This window comes from Crinia signifera, chromosome 7 (genome assembly GCF_055691185.1).
Source record: "Crinia signifera chromosome 7, ASM5569118v1, whole genome shotgun sequence".
NCBI lineage: Eukaryota > Metazoa > Chordata > Amphibia > Anura > Myobatrachidae > Crinia > Crinia signifera.
Genome location: NC_139223.1, coordinates 87,622,872 through 87,642,858, shown reverse-complemented (window position 1 = coordinate 87,642,858; position 19,987 = coordinate 87,622,872). Strand labels below are relative to the sequence as shown.

At 48.1% G+C, this 19,987-nt stretch overlaps 3 protein-coding genes and 1 pseudogene across 5 annotated transcripts in view; 1 reads left to right on the top strand and 3 right to left on the bottom strand.

Moving 5' to 3' along the window:
* Positions 1-807: 807 nt before the first annotated feature.
* On the bottom strand, positions 808-5,130 carry LOC146020375 (uncharacterized). Its single transcript, XM_083153449.1, has 2 exons — positions 3,639-5,130; positions 808-2,933 (listed from the first exon to the last, which is right to left on the bottom strand). The coding sequence occupies exons 1-2, from the start codon at positions 4,918-4,920 to the stop codon at positions 1,543-1,545; spliced, it is 2,673 nt and encodes an 890-aa protein (XP_083009575.1). The 5' UTR covers positions 4,921-5,130; the 3' UTR covers positions 808-1,542.
* Positions 5,131-5,169: 39 nt separating this feature from the next.
* Positions 5,170-12,086, bottom strand: LOC146020377 (uncharacterized). The gene has a single exon (XM_083153454.1). The coding sequence runs from the start codon at positions 6,397-6,399 to the stop codon at positions 5,185-5,187; it is 1,215 nt and encodes a 404-aa protein (XP_083009580.1). The 5' UTR covers positions 6,400-12,086; the 3' UTR covers positions 5,170-5,184.
* Positions 6,991-7,097, bottom strand: LOC146025445 (U2 spliceosomal RNA; annotated as a pseudogene).
* An 886-nt stretch (positions 12,087-12,972) lies between the features above and the next one.
* Positions 12,973-19,987, top strand: part of FOXK1 (forkhead box K1) — a 74,230-nt gene continuing 67,215 nt past the window's right edge. The window contains exon 1 of one of the 3 annotated variants that reach the window (XM_083153452.1): positions 12,973-13,488. In XM_083153452.1, coding sequence (XP_083009578.1) covers positions 13,121-13,488 — 368 coding nt within the window. In that variant the 5' untranslated portion in view covers positions 12,973-13,120. The remainder of the gene's footprint in view (positions 13,489-19,987) is intronic. The other 2 variants (XM_083153451.1, XM_083153450.1) reach the window with 2 other exon arrangements.

The window sequence follows — 19,987 nt, the reverse complement described above, 5'->3', positions numbered from 1 at the left end:
TTGGTTTATGTACTGTCAACCAACAGCTTTCTATTTTACAACTTTTACTGGGATCATCATATTCTTCAACCAGCAAGACAATTGGTCAAAAATGTTGTTGTTATCAACTACCTGTTACTGATTCTGTGGGTTTTCATTTAGACTATGGTGAGGAAGGACCTAGTAAGTTATGGAGACCAAATAAAGCTCTTATGCAAATTAGTTTAGAAATGAGACCATCTGAATGGTTAATGCAATTTTCATTCAAAATAAGCAATTCTGATTGGTTTATGTACTGTCAGTTAACAGCTTTCTATTTTACAACTTTTGCTGGGACCATCATGCAATAGTCTTCAACAAGCAAGACAATTGGTCAAGAATTTTCTTGTTATCAACCATCTCTGGCTGATTCTGTGAGTTTTCAATTAGACAAGGGTAAGGAAGAACCTCATTAAGTTATAAAGACCAAATAAAGCCCTTATGCAAATTAATTTAGAAATGAGACCATCTGATTGGCTGATGCACATGTCATTCAAAATAAGAAATTCTGATTGGTTTATGTACTGTCAGCCAACAGCTTTCTTTTTGCTGGGACCATCATGCAATAATTTTCAACCAACAAGGCAATTGGTCTAGAATGTTCTTGTTATCAACCATCTGTGGCTGATTCTGTGGGTTTTCAATTAGACTAGGGAAAGGAAGGACCTCAGTAAGTTATGAAGACCAAATAAAGCCCATATGCAAATTAATTTAGAAATGAGACCATCTGATTGGCTGATGCACTTGTCATTCAAAATAAGCAATTCTGATTGGTTTATGTACTGTCAGCCAACAGCTTTCTATTTTACAACTTTTGCTGGGACCATCATATAATAGTATGCAACCAGCCACACAATTAGTCAAGAATGTTCTTGTTATCAACCATCTGTTACTGATTCTGTGGGTATTCAATTAGACTATAGTGAGGAAGAACCTAGTAAGTTATGGAGACCAAATAAAGCCCTTATGCAAATTAATTTAGAAATGAGACCATCTGATTGGCTGATGCACTTGTCATTCAAAATAAGCAATTGTGATTGGTTTATGTACTGTCAACCAACAGCTCTCTATTTTACAACTTTTGCTGGGACCATCATATTTTTTGATTGAAAAAGCAGGTCTTTATTGTACATAAAGAATGCAAAAAACAGACGATAACAAATATCACACATATACCGTGTCGCAGCACAGCCAAAACACAGTACACATGCAAACAGTATAGTACATATTATAAAATACAGCACAAGATAAACTCACACTATAGACTATACTATGCACTATGCATTCTAACGGTAACATTTACACTACAGTATACAAGACTATGGGTGTGGAGGGTAGGGGGTGAGGGAGGAGGAATCACATGCCCGAAGCTTTATTGACCAGACAGACACATATAAGGGGAGGGCAATAAATAGAAGTACATCAACAAAACAACAGACATTGTGAAGTGAGGGGGAAGGGGCCACGGTCCCAAAGTCTTATAAAACAGTCCAAACAAGGGGAAAGGACCAGAAGAAAAGGGGTTTAGTCCTCTTCCTCCTCAGGGCTATCCCGAATGGAATAGTCTCTGAGCAAGCTGTGAACCAGCCTGCGGCAGTCCTGAACGGACATTCTCTCCCTCCGCAATATGAGACGATTTCTGGCAAACCACAAAGCGTCCTTAACACAGTTTATAAGGCGCCAGGCTTCCTGGGTCGCCCCATATGTGTGGGTACCCGGGAATAGTCCATACAATACCGAAAGGTATGAAAGACAGTTCCTGGGCACGGAGTCCTTGAATTCAGTCTCTAGGGCATCCAACAACAACTGTGCGTAGGTGCAGTCCCAGAAGATGTGCATGGAGGTTTCTTCATGCACAAGGCACCAGGGACAATGTCTATACCTACACAAGTTTCGGGAGTGCATGAATGACCGGTGAGGCAAGCCGCCCTGAATGGCCATCCATGACATGTCTTTATGTCTATTTGTGAGCCTTTTGGAGGCCACATACTCCCAGACAAACTTGGCAGTTGCTGAAGGGAGCCCTGAAATCGGTTCCATGACGTCTTTGGCTCTGATGAGCTTGTGGACATTTTTAGGTTTCCACAAGTCGGGTTTCAATCCCTCCAGTTGGTGCTCCCTCACAAACTTGGACACATCCAGGTAGAACCATGGAGTAGTCCAGTTGTAAGGGATGGAGCTGTCCCACTTGTCCCATTTAAGGGTCCTCCACATAGGTAGGAGGAAGAAGCGGGACATGGAGTTCCCCGCAGAGCCGGCACAATTGTCAATCAAAGTTCTGCGGATACAGTTACATGCAAAGAAGGCTCTCAGCATAGTTGGAATGTCTGGAATGCCTTTGCCACCTTTGAGGGGATCTTTGTACATAACAATCCGCTTGACTCTGTCCATTTTGGAGCCCCAGATGAAGTGGAAAACAGCCCGTGTGATGGCCTTGCAGATCGCCGCCAGAGGTGGCCAGGCCTGGGCGGTGTACTGAAGAACAGGAAGAATCTCATTCCGCAGCACAAGTGTTTTCCCTTCGATGGTAAGGTCTCTGAGACTCCACAATCCCAGTTTCTGACGCATTGTCGCAAGTCTTTCATCCCAGCACTTCAAGGCCGCTCCATCTCCCCCGAACCAGACACCAAGGATCTTGATGAGGTCTGGTTTTACCGTGAATGGGAATGGAGTGGAGGACGACAGGTGCCACTTTCCGAAGAGCATAGCCTCTGACTTCCCAAGGTTGACCCTTGCTCCTGAAGCACGGCCGAAGTTTTCGCAGGTCTGGACGAGTGCCGTCACCGATCTCTGGTCTGCGCAGAACACCGTGACGTCATCCATGTACAGCGAACACTTGGCCTCTGGGTGGTCTGGACCCGGTGCGGTGATCCCTCTGATCTCTTGATTTTGCCTGATGGATACAGCGAAGAGCTCTATAACACAAACAAAAAGAGGTGAAAGAGGGCAGCCTTGTCTGACCCCAGACATAACAGAGAAGGGGTCAGTCTTCCAGCCGTTCACCAACACCGAGCTGTAAATGTCAAGGTACATCAGGTTAACATATGAACAGAATAGCTCACCAAGACCAAATTTACGCAGTACCTTGCCCATCAGCTCATGGGAGACACGGTCAAAGGCCTTTTCCTGATCAAGACTGATCAGGGCTGTGCACACATTACGGTCTTTCACGTAATGGACCGTGTCTCTGAGGAGGGCAAGGCTGTCTGCGATTCTGCGGCCGGGAATGGCGCAGGTTTGGTCTGGGTGAACGATCTGCCCAATGACAGCCTTCAGCCGGTTGGCCAGTACCTTGGCGAGGATTTTGTAGTCCACGTTCAGAAGAGAGATGGGACGCCAATTTTTCAGGTCACATCTCTCCCCCTTACGCTTGTACAAGATCGTGATCATTCCTTCCCTCAGCGAAGGAGGCATTTTGCCCTCCACCACCATCTCCTCGTACAGCTCGAGCAGGTACGGGCCAATGAGATCCCACAGCGCAACATAGAGCTCTGCTGGGAGACCATCACTGCCCGGAGTCCTGCCCTGCCTAAAGGATTTAGCGGCAGAGAGCACCTCCTCCAACGCCAGGGGAGCGTCCATGGCTGATTTACCTGCAGGATCAATAGTGTTAGTGATACCTGACAGGAACTTATCCGCCTCATCGGTGTCTGTAGTCTTAGGGGAGTAGAGGTCGCTGTAGTAGTCGCGGACGACCTTCATCACGCCCTCCTTCCCCTGTCTGGGGATGCCATTCTCATCACGCAGCTCTGTCAGGGGCGTATGGCCAGAGTGGAGTTTCCTGAAAAAGAAAGAAGTGCACTTCTCACCCTTCTCCAGATTCTTCACCTTGGAACGGAAGACGATACGTCTGGACTCCTCCTCAAAGTGCCTTTTCAGGCTCTTTTTGGTCTCGTCTAGGTCGTCCTTCACGTCCCAGCCGCACTGCTGGAGGTCCACCATGGACTGGAGCTCACGCTGCAGTTTTCTGAGGTTCCTCTTACGGTCGCATGCCTGGATACGCCCTTTAGCCTGAAAGAAACTGCGGATGTTAGATTTGGCATATTCCCACCAATCAGACATACAGTCAAAATAACATTTGTCATTCTTCCATGTGATGTAGGCATCCTTAAGTTCAGCCAGTACTTCCTCCCCTTCCAGTAGGGCACAGTTCAACTTCCAGGAGCCTGGGCCAGATGGAAAACCATGGCCCAGAATTCCTTGGAAGTGAATGGCCCTGTGGTCAGAGAAGAAGCAGGGAACCATAGAATGCCTAACCTGCTGCACTGCCCGGGATGTGAACACAAAGTCAATGCGGGAACGCACGGAGCCATCGGGGCGGCTCCACGTGAAATTCACGGAGCCAGCCCCCATGGAGCCCACAGCGTCCCGCAGTGATGCTTCGGCCACCATTTCCCTGAGCAGATCGGACGTGATGTCCAGCTTCGCAGAGTTGCAGGTGCTTCGACCATCCCCTTCAATCGGGCAGTTGAAGTCCCCGGCCATCACTACAGCCCTGGTGGTGGCGAGCTGGGTCCGCAGAGTCTGGAATAATTCCAAACGCTCATTCTTAAAAGGTGAAGCATACACGCAGATAAGCCTGATGGGCTCGCCTGCCCAGGAGCCGTCTACGACGATTAATCTGCCGCAGACAAGCTCCTGAACAGAATCCAACGTGAAGAGGCTACCCCTAATAAGAATGGCTACCCCTGCAGACCTGCACTCACCTCCACCGGACCAGTAGGACGGACCATGGGACCACTGCCGGGCCAAGTGCCTGTAGGACCTGGAGAAAGGGAGAGAGCATTCCTGCAACATATACACATCACATTTCTGAATGTCAAGAAAAGCAAAGATAGATTGACGTCTGCACTTATCCTTAATACTCCTCACATTAATGGTAAAAAGGTTAAAAGCTACCATTTGTTAAGAGAAAAAGGTTACTGTGGCGATACGTATACTTTACCACTCCCATCGGGAGGTGCTTCCTCTGGGTCGGCCACAGGATCTCCCTGCTGGGGTGTCTCGATGTTGTTGAGCAGTTGGTCGATGTTGTTGAGGCTGTCAAGCTTAGGCACCCCACTCTCCTCGAAGACCTCTGCATATGCCTCCATCTCCTCCTCGAGGGTGAGGGAGTCCTGGTCTGGCTCGACCGATTCGACTGCCGCTTTCTTGGAAGATTCTGGGTCAGCAGCTGGGCTGTCTAACTCCTTCCTCTTCCTTCTCGGCTGTACATTTCCTGCATGGGCAAGTGGTGGAAACTCTTCCTCGGAGAGGAGAGGGACAGGGGGGGGGGCGAGAGGGGGTGGTGGGAAGAAGGGTGGGTTGGATCACAGGTCGGGAGGGTGAGGGAGGGGGGGTGGTGCGAGCAGCCGGGATGGGAGTAGCTGTCACAGAGGGAGGGAGGGGAGGAGGGTTAGGAATGGTGGGGGAAGGTTTCTTACCACCTTGCTTTTGCGGAACCTTCTTCCTCTGCACCGGTTTGGGTGGCACCTTGGGAGGGACGATCACACCCGATGCTGCTGCGGCGTAGGATCTTGCTCTACTTGGACAGTCCTTGTAGACATGATCCACTGAGCCGCACAGGTTGCAGGTCTTCTTCGTGGGGCAGTCCTTTGTCTCATGGCCGGCCAGTCGACAAATCTTGCAAGCCAGGACCTTGCATTCCTTCCCAAAGTGGTCCTTTCCATCACACTTACGACAAGTGCGTGGCTGGTCCACGTAGTGGATAAGTCCTGCAGTTCCCCCCAGGGAGAAGCACGGTCTGAGGTGCTTGACTCCATCTGGGCACGAAGTGTCCTTGTGCAGCCTGACAATCACCGACCACTTTCCAGTCCAGAGTCCATTCTCGTAAAGGATCCTTGTGGGGTCCTTTATGACGGTGCAGGATCTGCTGAGAAAAGTGACGATGTCCTTGATGTTTGTGTGTGGGCTTCGCATTGAAACCGTCACCCGCCTCTCCTCTCTTTGTATAGGGCAGTTGCCCACAAAGCGAGAGAGAGGGGACTCAGGCTTCGCCGCTTTCACCGCTTCCCAATACCTCTTGCAGATTGCGATGGAGGCAAAGGTGGCGTAGAAGATGCCTCTGAAGAAGCTCTGGACGCTGAGCATTTCAGGTGCAGAGAATCCTTGCTCCAGGACCATCTTCTTGCCGAAGTACTCAACCGTCATGTCCGGCACCTGGCCATCTACCTCCTTTAGCTTCATCCCCACGGTCTGCCTCATCCAGGGCTCCAGGGCTGGGACGCCTTTGGAGTGGTCCTGGACGGGCACCGTTGGTGGTGTCACAGAAGGGGCAGTGGAGCTCGGGCCGGCCAATCTGGTCGGACATTCGGCCGGTGACTTACCCTTCTTCCCGGGCTTCCTCCCAGCGAGGGGGGCCGAAGTGGAGGCGGTGGCCATCCTTCCGGCTTCTCGGGGCAGCTGAAGTCGAGGCAAAGGGTCTTCTCCGGCGACGAGAGGAGGAGATGAAGGGGACGCTTCAGAGGGCAGAGCAACACAAGTCTAACCCTCCAAGGAGGCTAGAGAGCGATGCACGGCTTCAGAGGGCAGAGCAAAGCAAGTCTAACCCTCCACGGAGGCTGGGGAGCGTTGCAGAGCTTCGGAGGGCAGAGCAGAAAGTCTGACCCTCGGCGGCGTCTCCAGAGCGGTGGAGGCTTCAGAGGGCAGAGCAGAAAAGTCTGACCCTCCTAGGCAGCTCGGGAGTGCTGCAAGGCTTCGAGAGGGCAGAGCAAACAAGTCTGCCTCTCCCAGGTGGCTAGGGTGCGTTGATCTCCTCTTCAGGCGAAATCCTCTTCTCCTCGCAGTCGGGGGCGGAGCTTCTTCCTCGGCGTCGAGAGGCAGAGGGGCAGGCGGTTGCTTCTGAGGGCAGAGCAGAGCAAGTCTGACCCTCAGTCTTCTCCGGCTTCTCCCTCTTCAGCGATGTCCTCTCCTCCTCGCAGTCTCGACGTCTTCGCTCAATTCGCTCTTCTCGGCCTGGCAGCGGTAGCCCTGAGAAGGACCGTTGTCGGTCCAAGAAACAAGGAGTAGAGCTGCCTCTCAGAATGAACTGATAAGAACAGATACTACACTTGATCTTAGCCAAAAGGCCGAGAAGCGATCATATAATAATCTTCAACCAGCAAGACAATTGGTCAAAAATGTTCTTGTTATCAACTACCTGTTACTGATTCTGTAGGTTTTTAATTAGACTATGGTGAGGAAGGACTTAGTAAGTTATGGAGACCAAATAAAGCTCTTATGCAAATTAGTTTAGAAATGAGACCATCTGAATGGTTGATGCAATTTTCATTCAAAATAAGCAATTCTGATTGGTTTATGTAATGCCAGTTAACAGCTTTCTATTTTACAACTTTTGCTGGGACCATCATGCAATAGTCTTCAACCAGCAAGACAATTGGTCAAGAATTTTCTTGTTATCAACCATCTCTGGCTGATTCTGTGAGTTTTCAATTAGACAAGGGTAAGGAAGGACCTCATTAAGTTATGAAAACCAAATAAAGCCCTTATGCAAATTAATTTAGAAATGAGACCATCTGATTGGCTGATGCACTTGTCATTCAAAATAAGCAATTCTGATTGGTTTATGTACTGTCAGCCAATAGCTTTCTTTTTGCTGGGACCATCATGCAATAGTTTTCAACCAGCAAGACAATTGGGCTAGAATTTTCTTGTTGAGTAGATTGCTCTTCCGAGGGGGGTGCAGCCCCTAAGGGAGTCTTTCGAAAAGCCCAGTGGAGTACCCATTCCCATGCCAGGGGCTGGAAAGTGCCTGCTGTTGAGACGGAGAAACACTTGGTCGGACGCTGACTGGCTGGCTGCTTGGAGTCCGAGGCTGCACTGTGCCCCCGGGGAAACTCGGGGGTGCCGAACATGCACGGGTGATCCCAAAATCACCATGCACTAGTAAGCACTAGCACTGCGCACTTTCCCTCTAGGTATGCGCTTCACGTCCTTACCTCGTCCTTTTGGATGGGGTAGGACAATTTTTCACACCCCCACCCTGGCCTTCTGGCTAGGGTCCTTTATTATTTATTTCTCTTCCCCCTCTCACGTTTGTCACTTTTCACGTTCCTTGTTTTTTTGTAGTTTGTCACGTTTTTTTGGGTAGTGTGGTCGACCCTTCTGGGCCTTCCATTTCCCCAATGTGCCGAAGCTCTCGCCTTTTGGGGAGAGCTTCGGTCCCCCCGAGGACGACCCCGAGCCGCAAGGCGGAGGGAAGTCCACTGCGGGTCCCTCCAAACCATGGGGTGCGGAGGACCCACCGTCCTAACCCTTTCGGGGGTTGAGGAATGAGGGTCTCTCTAAGCTTCAGCGAAGAGGACCCACCGTTCCCTATTTTCCCCTCTTCGGCCTTATGGTTGAGAGGGGTTAGGGGAAAAACGGGGCCCTGTCTCCTAGGAGATGGACCCATTCGATCACACGGCCTCCTTTGCACGTGTTTAGGCACAGCACTGGTGGTGGGGAGCACACCTCGGGCTCCTGAGTTTTTTCAAACTCAATCACGCTCACATTATTTCTTCTGTTTCGTTTCTCTAAATCTTCTAATTTATCTTGGATGTTAGTTAGAAGTTTCACATTTTCTTCTAAAGTAGTGCGAGTTGTAGCTAAATCATCTTCTAGTTCTGAAATACGTTGTCTCGCCATAGAAATACGTTGTTATTGTTTATTTATCTGAGTGAGTACTGAGTCTAGTGTTTCCTTTATTGGTGCCAGCTTTTGATCCAGTAAAGAGGATAGTATGTTTTGGTCGTTGAATAAGGTTGCAAATTTTCTGGTGATGGTTTGTTGGTAGAAGAGTGTTGTGGGCTGATATTGGTGAGGCAGGTGTTTCTAGTATTGAGTTATCTCGTCCTTGTCCTCTGCCCGTTTTAATAGACTGAGAATTCTTTGAAGATTTCCCAACATATTTGTCCATTTTTGAGAGAATGTTGGACCCAAATTATATTGGTTGTGGTAGTGTTTTTGAGGTTTATTTATTTTTTTTTCTTTATCTTTTTCTCCCTTGAGGTTTTTACCCTGCCAACAATAAAGTATATAGAAACATAGTCTCTTAACCAATAATGTGTATATATCAGTGGCTAGTAATATATCATCAACCTATCAATTCGGTAACCAGTTTCAACCAATCTTCAACTTTTTGTTATAACAATTCTATCACAGGACCGGTTTACTCCTTCAGTTCACTGAATGTCCAGTGCGTTTTATGTTATAATATAAACTAACGTTCTGTTATTTCAGTTATTCCGTAGATGAAAATCTCTGGCTGCTCTGTATATGGATGTTAGTTCTGGGGCCAATATTCCCTTTAAGCCACCCTTCAATATATAGGTATCAAGGGGGCTACTCTGTCCAGGAGTATTGTGTTAATTTATTGCCCTTGGCCACTCCTTACACCCAGAGGACCGTGAGTCCCACAGCCCCTCTCTCCTTTTTCAGAGTCCAGATCTGGAGCTCCCCAGTCTTATAATGTGAGGTCCGGGACCAGCCCTCTCTCAGAACAATGTTCAAATTTATAATGGCCAAATAATACAATTGGCGTCCGGCATAAGGATCTCAACACTCCTCCGTCCCTTGTCCTTCTCTTTCCTTTCTCAGCAATTCAGCCATTCTCCTTTTCTTCGTCTGCCCGCTGACTCAGCATGTACCTCAAGCCTCTGGGGTTCAGTATCGGCCGGGTTCTGGTTCAGCTCGTCTCGATGAAGGCTAGTGTGATTGCCGTCGGGCATATGGAGCTCGCCACTCGGTCCTCTGTCCCCCTCCTTCCCTGGTGCCAGCCGTCCTGTCACTCGTCTGCCCGGCCGTTCTCCCTGCTTCCATCCGCCTGTTTGTTCAGCGTGCGCCTTCGTCCTATGCTCCAGAAGCAGTCAGCGCCCCGGCAGCCAGACGCCGCTCTCTCCTATCTCCAAGCCAGTCTGAGAAAAGTTCGCCAGCTACACGTCCAGCCTCCAACCCAGCCAGCGGCCCCAGACAAGATGATTCTCAGTACTGTTGTTGGGGGGAAAAGCCAAACTTTTGACCGTGTCTGGTGAGAGCTCTACAGGTCGTGCTGCTCGCCCTGTCTCACCAAGCCACTCCCTCCAGTAGACTAAATTATTTCTAAGCTTAAAAAAATATATATACTTTGCTCTCTTAAAAAAAGGTCATGTACTATACCACATATGTAATTTTTTTTAATTTTCCCTGTAAATGCATCTTATAGCCCTTTCAGACAGCAAATGCTGGGTCGCACCCAGGATTACGACACCGGTCTGTCCCAGGAGCAACCCAGCCATTTGCAGTCTGTAAGCTTCATGTCCGACCTGGCTTATTGCTCGGTCACTGACATCTGATGGGGGCGGGGCAGTTGAAGCACTTGGAGCTGACAGCACTGAATGGGACCCGGGCCGCTCGATTCAGGTAACCTGTCCACACTGCACTGGAACCTGGGTCAGATCCATGACCAGGCTTGAAATGCCAGGCTGCTCGACCCTGGAATTTTGCCAGTGTCGCTTTCACACCACACCTCGACCTGGGTTGGTGATGTAAGGATCTGGCATTAACTCGGGTCGAGAGTACGGTCTGAAAGGGGTATTATTCACAATGGGATGCAATAGGATGCACAAGCAGAACTTGCTGATTCAAATTCTATGCCTACATTATGGGGGTTATTCTGGTTGATTGCAAGGTTGCAAATTTGCAGCCTTGCGAGTCCACCGAACCCCACCCGTCGAATGTCTGGCCAGCTCCCCCCCTTGCAGCGCAGATTCGCCTGCACAGACTGTAAATGGATGTTTAGCATTAACATCCATTCATATGCCGCGGGTAACCTCCCACATCTTTCGATGGTCGCCCACCATCGAAAGATGTGTAAGGTACTAGCATATAAAAGTGACTTTCAAGTCACTTTCATATGCGTGTATGCTGGGATGGATATGGGCTGGCATCCGATGATGTCAGCTGCCAGCCCCCCGCACCCACCTCATTACCATGAGAACGCCCAGCGTTCCATGGGAACGCCCATGGAACTCTGCCCGTTCCCATATGGTAATGGAGCTGCCCGGTGCCCCCGCCTTTCTCCGCACCCAGCTCGCCTTGTAGGGTGCGTGCAACCGGCGAGCAGAATGTGCGCAGAAATGCACATGCGCAGACACGCAACGGCCGAATGAACAAGAATAACCCCCTATGTTTGTGGCTGTATCTGCATACCAAATTATGTTAGTGTTTGGCAGTAAAACACTGTCACATAACATTGCCCTGCAGCCACCACAGCTTTCCATGGAGTGGGGTCCCAGGTACCAGCATTGTGGATTAAGGTTGGGCCAGCAGTTGAGTGGAGTGACAGCTTCTGATTGGACGGTGGTCCGCATGTTCTGATTGACTCATGGCCGGCACTAAATCTATATTACCGCTGTGACTCTGTCCCTCTGTGGCTGTCACCTTGCCATTTAACTTTCCGGGCTCCAGAGTGAAGTGCTCATGGTCCCTGGTGATAGCAGCCCTGTCCTTTCGTTCAAAACCAGGTAATAACCCAGTATAATACCCCTTTCACACTGCAGATCTTAAACGGTATATTGCCATTTATTTTGCCCTTTAAAACATTTAGAGCTGCAGTGTGAAAGCTCCAGTGTGCTTTACCCATTAAAGAAATACCGGTATTTCTTAAACGGGTAAAAAGCAGTTTCCTACCCGTTTCAGACCCATTTTTTTGGCAGTGTGAACGGGTCTGAAGCGGTATTTAGGACCCTGGCAGTAGTGACCGGGGCAACCTACATCAGGTAAACAGCATCATTGCCGGTCAGTGGCCCTGTGCTTTGACACCGCAAACCTGCTTATACCCGGTATAATACCAGGTAATATGTGCGGTGTGAAAGGGACATTAACCTGCATGGACCTGTTTTAAATACCGGGTCTAAGCAGATTTTGCGGTGTGAAAGCAGCATAAGTCTGGTGTAAAAGGCGTGAGCAAGTTGAAGAAAACACTTGGGTTAAACAAAGAAATAAATTATTCTGAAGCCCCCATACACGGTCCGTTTAACGGATCCGTTCTGTGCTGAAACAGCACACATCGTATCGGATCGCATCCCTTGTGCATGCAGTGTGCATGCACTGTGATCCGATACAATGTTTACCTAGTACAAAAAGTATGTGCAGCACATGCTTTTTGTCCCGTACTATGTGATGCGCGGGAGCATGCATCGCATAGTACAAAACGGAGCCGGAGAAAACGGAGCGTGTATGGGCTCCATAAGAAAATAGAATGTTAATAATAATACTAATAATAAACGCAGTCTGTAACATATAAGTTAAGCCCCATACACACTAGCTGACACTCTCAACAGCCAATAGAGTTAACCATCTGATATTGGTCATTATTCTGGTTCACTCGCAAAGGCAAATTCCTTCTCAAATGCACAAAACCATGTGCACTGCAGGTGGGGTAGATGGAACATGTACAGAGAGAAATAGAATTGGGTTGGGTTTTACTTTAAAGTGAGATCTATATTGCAGTGTACAATTGAAGCAGTCAGTATTTTCCCTGCACAGAAACAAAATAACTCACGCAAAGCTAAATCTCTATGCATGTTACATCTGACCCCCTGCAGTGCACATGTTTTTTTTCCATTTGAGAAGTAATTTGCCTTTGCAAGTGAACCAGAATAAGGGCCATTGTGCGTACACACTGAAGATATTGGCAGCCAATATCGTTTAGTGATGTCATCGGGGCCCGCTGAACATGCGAGTCGTTTGCGCCACTGGGGCCCGCTGAACATGCGGGTAGTTTGGCTATATAGTCCAATTGACCTGCATATTCAGAAGACATCAATCATCGTTAATGATATTGAGTACATTCTATAAGATATTGTTCACAATATCGCCTAGTGTGTATGGGGCTTTTGAGTTTTAGTTTACATTACACTTATAACTAGCAACAATGTAAGGGCATAGGGTACACAGCAAGTTGGTCTAATGCTACAGTATGTGGCCAGCAGTAGCAGCCAGTCCTGTACCTGAGCTTTGTCCTGGCCCACACCCCCTCCTCCTGTGACCCGTCCATCTCGCTCTGCTCCGCCCGCCTACCCGCCTGCACTCACTCACTTTCAACAACCAAAACAATCCTAGCTGGCAACGCGCCGTAGCCGCCATGGAGCCCGGAGAAGACTCGGGGGTAATGGCCTTGCTGGCGCTCCGCTCTGCGCCGTGCAGCCCGCTGCAGGCGGCCCGGACCTTCCCTGACCTTGGCTCTCCGGTACGGGAGCTCCCTGCTCTGGCCCGCTTGGAGGGACGAGACTTTGAATTTCTCATGCGGACCTCGTCAGTCATTATTGGTCGCGACTCCAGCCAGGGATCAGTGGATGTAAACATGGGGCGCTCCAGCTTCATATCCCGCCGGCACCTCCAGCTCAACTTCGTGGAGCCGCACTTCTACCTGCGCTGCCTGGGCAAGAACGGTGTGTTTGTGGACGGGGCCTTCCAGCGGCGGGGGGCTCCCCCATTGCAGCTTTCCAGGCAGTGAGTTGGATGGGACTCGGAGGCCTAAGGGGGTTTCCTGGAAGGGAGGCATTTGGGTCTGGGGTGGCCGGGAAGGGGGTGAAGGGTTTGGGCGCTCGGGGGAGCAGTCCCCGCTGAGTACACGTGTTATTCCCTTCTATCTCCTACAGCGAAGCTGGTAATAACGTGTGTGGTATTGCTGATGTTACTGCCCGGGGTAATAAGTGTCGGTAGCTGTCAGGGTGCTGCACTTGCTGTTGGCATTAGTTTTGGTGCATGGCGCCGGCCTGGCCCTCCCTCTGCCATCTAACAGATTATGTCAACAACATGGAGAGAGTGACTGAGAACGTGCTGCCTGCACACTGCTGCGTATGGCCGTACTTACTGCTGCTGCTGGACATGCACTCACACTGCCTGCTGTGTATGTCCTGGCAGCACTCACTGCTGCTGCTGGACATGCGCTCACACTGGGTGCTGTGTATGGCCTGGCCGTGCTCACACTGCCTGCTGCTGGACATTCGCTCACACTGCCTGCTGCTGGACATGCGCTCACACTGCCTGCTGCTGCTGGACATGCGCTCACACTGCCTGCTGTGTATGGGCTGGCCGCACTGACACTGCTGCTGCTGGACATGCGCTCACACTGCCTGCTGTGTATAGCCTGGCTGCACTCATACTGGTGCTGGACATGCACTCACACTGCCTGCTGTGTATAGCCTGGCTGCACTCATACTGCTGCTGGACATGCACTCATACTGCCTGCTGTGTATGGCCTGGCTGCACTCATACTGCTGCTGGACATGCACTCACACTGCTTGCTGTGTATGGCCTGGCTGCACTCACACTGCTGCTGCTGGATATGCACTCACACTGCTGCTGCTGGATATGCACTCACACTGCTGCTGCTGGATATGCACTCACACTGCTGCTGCTGGACATGCACTCACACTGCCTGCTGTGTATGGCTTAGCTGCACTCACACTGCTGCTGCTGGACATGCACTCACAGGCTTTTCCTGCCAGTACTGCTACTCTGTGGATATCCCCACTTATCACATGTCACCAATCATGATGCTGACACCATAATAATGGATGTTATCGCGCTTGGTTAAAATGTTAACGTCTCAAAAATATCAACATTTACTTATACATGAAATGCAGACTAATACCCCTTTTCCAACTGCAAGCCGGGTCACACCCGGGATTTTGTACCCGGCTACCACCTGGGTGCGACCCGGCTTGCTAACCCATTCGCACTAGAATCCCCACCCGGCATAATGCTGGGCCGGTGACGTCATCGGGAGTTGGGGTTGGGGAGGCGCTGGGAGATGAAAGCATCTCCCAGCGCTGGCTTTTACACTGTAGTTAACGGGACCCAGGTCGAATCGACCCTGGTTAACCGTTTACACTACACAGTGACCCAGGTTGAACACGTGTTCAACCCTCATCGCTACCTGGTTAGAAATGCTGGGTCTCACGCCCTGGGATATTTCTACAGGGAGAGTTTCCACCTGCCTAAAATCCTGGGTTTTGCACGCTCCTGTGCAAAAATTCAGGATATTTAGGCTAGTGGAAAAGGGGTAATAGTGAAAATGTGGACGACAGGGCTACATAAAAAATGGCTTGTTGACATTGTGACCATTTTGCCAATAAATCAGTGTTGGCTTGTTGAACAACATATCAGTTGACATTTACACCATGCTGACATTTTTAATATGTATGTCAACATGGTGAATTTTTGTCTAATATACCTAGCCCATGCTGTGCAAGAATGATTGTTTATATTGTCTTATATTATATGCAATAAACCACATGGCAAGTCTTTAAATTAGACAATCAAACAAGTAAGTATAAAGGTGCCCCTACACTTGGTGATGATTCACATGTGATTGTAGCGACCAATAACATGAAAATCGTCCAAATTACTTGTGATTGACAGCATCACACTGGACTGATTTGTTGGATCGCATTCGAGCCAGTCAGACTTGGATGGGATCGCATGGGATATATCTTATGTGGAAGGTTCCTAGCGGCTCAAGGAGGGATCACAGGTGACTTCTCAGAGGGGAGTAGTCGCTCTAGTGTATGGGGGCCTTATGGATGATACAAGAAAGAGACTGCCCTAGGGCGGTCAGAGGGCGCTGTTAATGGGATGTGAGTCAAGTGAAGCTGCTACTTAGAGGGACTGAGTTGGTCCCTAAAATATGTGAATCAAAGGAACAGAGAGAAGTAGCGCTTACCAATGAGGAATTATCAATGTAAAAAACATTTATTACACATATAAAAAAATTACATAAACATAATAGACAATAAGAATAAAAATATATATAATATAAAAACTCTCATTGGCCCTCTCTATGTGCCACTGTGCAGGAAATATTGATAGGATCCGTCCTATTTGTGCCGTTTTAGTAAAAGTCCCAATTGGACCGATGCAGTTCTTTTGAACAGAGATACAATTAAGCTTTCCACTGGATTCAAATGAGCGTGATAGAAGATGGGTATAATTACCACTGGCTGTCCCTTAGGAGTCTTGTATCCATGTAGGATTGCTGAACAAGCTGTGATCTCCGTGAAGGGGGTGGGTGGAATCTTCTCCGCTTAGGAATCACAATTACTTGTGGAGAGAAAAGTGGATGGTCTTGGTATGCAACTTTCTCCAAAAGTGGGGAGATGAGAGACGGCTGGTTGGATCCAAAATGGACACGGTGTGGCGATGACAGTGAGGGGCCTTGAGAGCAAGCAGCTTCCAACGCGTTTCACTGCCTCTAGGGGCAGCTTTTTCAAGGATATCCATATCCTTGAAAAAGCTGCTTGAAAAAGCTGCCCCTAGAGGCAGTGAAACGCGTTGGAAGCTGCTTGCTCTCAAGGCCCCTCACTGTCATCGCCACACCGTGTCCGTTTTGGATCCAACCAGCCGTCTCTCATCTCCCCACTTTTGGAGAAAGTTGCATACCAAGACCATCCACTTTGCTCTCCACAAGTAATTGTGATTCCTAAGCGGAGAAGATTCCACCCACCCCCTTCACGGAGATCACAGCTTGTTCAGCAATCCTACATGGATACAAGACTCCTAAGGGACAGCCAGTGGTAATTATACCCATCTTCTATCACGCTCATTTGAATCCAGTGGAAAGCTTAATTGTATCTCTGTTCAAAAGAACTGCATCGGTCCAATTGGGACTTTTACTAAAACGGCACAAATAGGACGGATCCTATCAATATTTCCTGCACAGTGGCACATAGAGAGGGCCAATGAGAGTTTTTATATTATATATATTTTTATTCTTATTGTCTATTATGTTTATGTAATTTTTTTATATGTGTAATGTTTTTTACATTGATAATTCCTCATTGGTAAGCGCTACTTCTCTCTTTGCCTTATGGATGATATCCAGGTTATATTTATTTATTGATATATACATTTTTTTCTTTGCTTCACCTTTTTATTTATTTTGTTCTATCTCGTTTGGACTGCCAGCAAAAGCTAAATATTTTTGACCAAAAACATTTTTATGGTGTGTACACACGGTAGATATGCCGTGCTATGCAAGTCCCGATACGATCAGATTGTATCGGGACTCGCATAGCCCGGCATGCATGCAGTGGCACAATTTTGACTATATAATGCAGATCTGCACTATATAGTCTTGGCTGCCCTCTCTATTTGACCGACGACTTTCACTCACACGGGAGTGCGCATCGGGCTTGCAAGCCCTAAAAAAGCATACAATCACCATGCGATATGTCTTCCGATGTTCACTATATCGGCAACATCGGAAGCCATATCGCACCGTGTGTACACACTATTAGTAAAACCTGTGTTTTTAACAAAACAAAGCCTAATTTCCATATCAAAACAGGGCTGTTTTGGGGGATTTTGCTTTGCTTGCTGGAAGAAGATAAAACAAAAAATCCCTCTTAATCCGCAGCATACGCCGGTTTATTGGGGCTAGTAAAATAGCCCACAGAGAGGCAGTTACCCCCAATTAAGGTAATTGAATATGTGCCCAAGTACTGTAAGTGAACTGGAAGTTATTGTAGGACTATAAAAAATGTTTTGACAGAAAATTATTATAAGTCTTTCAAGTACATGCTGGTTTTCCTAAACATTACACTTGAAATTGATCAGATTGTTGATAAGCCTTGTTATTTGATCATTTATTTACCGTTAGTTAAAACTTAAGTCCATTGAAATGATGGCCACCAGGGCCAGATTATAGCGGTGCGGGTGGTACTATCACCGCTGCCGGGTTTCTGGAACTCCTGTTGCTGGGAGCGGAATCTCTGTCATGGTGGGCAGGTGTGTGCCACTGGTGCCCCATAGGGGTGAGGAGCAGGGATATCTTATTTATATATATATATATATATATATATATATATATATATATATATATAGAGAGAGAGATATGTTGTATATCTGTAGCGGCCATGGTATAATGATGCTGCACTATATACACCAGTTCTAAGCTCAGTAGTCTTTGCGCCGCCAGTCTGGGGCTAGAGAAGAACAGTAGTCACCAGCAGAACGGTACCTAGGCATAGGAAAGCTAGGCAAATGCATAGGGACATTGCAGCCTGCTTGGGGCCAGCAGAGGACATGCTTTGGGCTGGCTACCATGATCAAAACTTTTAGCTCTAAGATCAGATCGGGCAGCTCAGCCAGAAGCCGGCAGCAGTGGATTGGTGATGCTAGCTGAGTGCAGACAGCTGTAGTACTGGAAAATGGCTGAGACCTGCCTCCGTCTGTTCACTGGCAGCGCCTTGCAACTTTCCTCATAGGTCCTGGAGGGAATGCACTCAAAGTACTGACAAACATTTGACCATGGCAACATAATGAATGTCAGCATTTTGAACATGTCAGTATTCTGACTGCCAATATTGTCAGTCCCGCGCTTCACAATTCCAAGTGGCAGCCCTGGTGTTGTGTGGTGTAATGCCAACAAGGTGCAATACAATGTAGCGTAACATGAATAAGAGGCACTACTTTAAGGAATAATGCTGCCCTGGAATGTACTGTAATTTGAACTTGGTGTGCCCATGCCAGAAAGAGAATGTCAAATGATATGGTATTTAGGTACTTGTTTCCTAGCACGGCGCCCACGATTTTAATCTTATGCCATTGTTTTGATCGCATCGCATGCGACTCGATTGCATGCGATGCGATCAGACACGATTTTTTTTTAATTGTACAGGCACCCTGATGGGTGATTACTATGTTATATGCACCCCCATTGTTAACGCCACCCCCACTATGAACGCCAACCTGAAGCGCGGCAATACGCGTCCTCCGACCTTTTCATACCCCCACTAACCACGTCGGCATGGAGTTGATTCTATATAGTGTGGCGAGCACAGCCCGAAGCATGGCGAGCCCCATGAGGGGACGCGGATTACTTCACATGTATTCCGTGTCCCCTTGCGAGGCTCGGTGGCTCGCTGCGCTCACCACTTGCCGACGTGGATAGTGGGGGTATGAAAAGGTTGGAGGACGCGTACCGCCGCCCCTCGCGGACTCACTGCGCTCGCCACGCTTCGGGTTGGCGTTGATAGTGGGGGTGGCGTTAAGAATGGGGGTGCATTTAACATAGTAATCACCCATCAGGGTGCCTGTACAATTAAAAATTATAATGGCATGCGATGCGATGCGATATTACAATTGTACAGTTCGGCTCTTGGGACCCGGAAATCGGGTCTCATCGCATGCCATAGCATACCTTAATTAGTGTTATGCGATGGCATACGATGAGCACCATGCTAGGACACAAGTACCGGTATTTAAAAGCTGAATTGCTAGGAAATACACATGTATATGTTTCACAGATAATATAGGATCTTTTAGAAACTAGTTTATTATTGGCAGGATATTTGTTGTAGTGGTTCTGATAAGTTTATTTTGCCATATTATTGCAATGTGGCTACTGCATTAAAATTACTGATATTGATGGTTGAATCTGACCAAAATCAGAATCTAAAAAATAAGCTCAGTAAATCACAGACATAACTTTCATGTATTATTTATTAATTAACAGTTTCTTTTAAAGCGCACATGTATTCTGCAGCGCTTTACAGAGAATATTTGAACATTTACATCTGTCCCTGCCCCAGTGGAGCTTACAATCTATATTACCACATGTAAACACACACACATTCACTCTTGGGCACATTTTGTTGGAAGCCAATTAACCTAACCGTATTTTTTGTTAGATGATGACGCTGAACCACAAGAAGAGCCATTGGCGGAGGAATCTCAGGGTATTGACGGTATTTTTAAGAAGGTCAAATAAACCCTCAATATGGCTGATCCGGAACCTCCGGCGCTGGTTTCTTTTTTGGGGGGGGAAACTCCTATACAGCCAGTATCTTTTCCTGCGTTAAATAATATTTTACTAGAGGCTTGGCATACACCGGATAAGAAGTTTCCGATATCTAGGAGGTTAAAGCTGTTGTACCCTTTTCCACAGGCATTAAGGGCTAGGTGGGAGATTCCTCCTCCTGCTGAGACATCTGTGTCTGGGTTG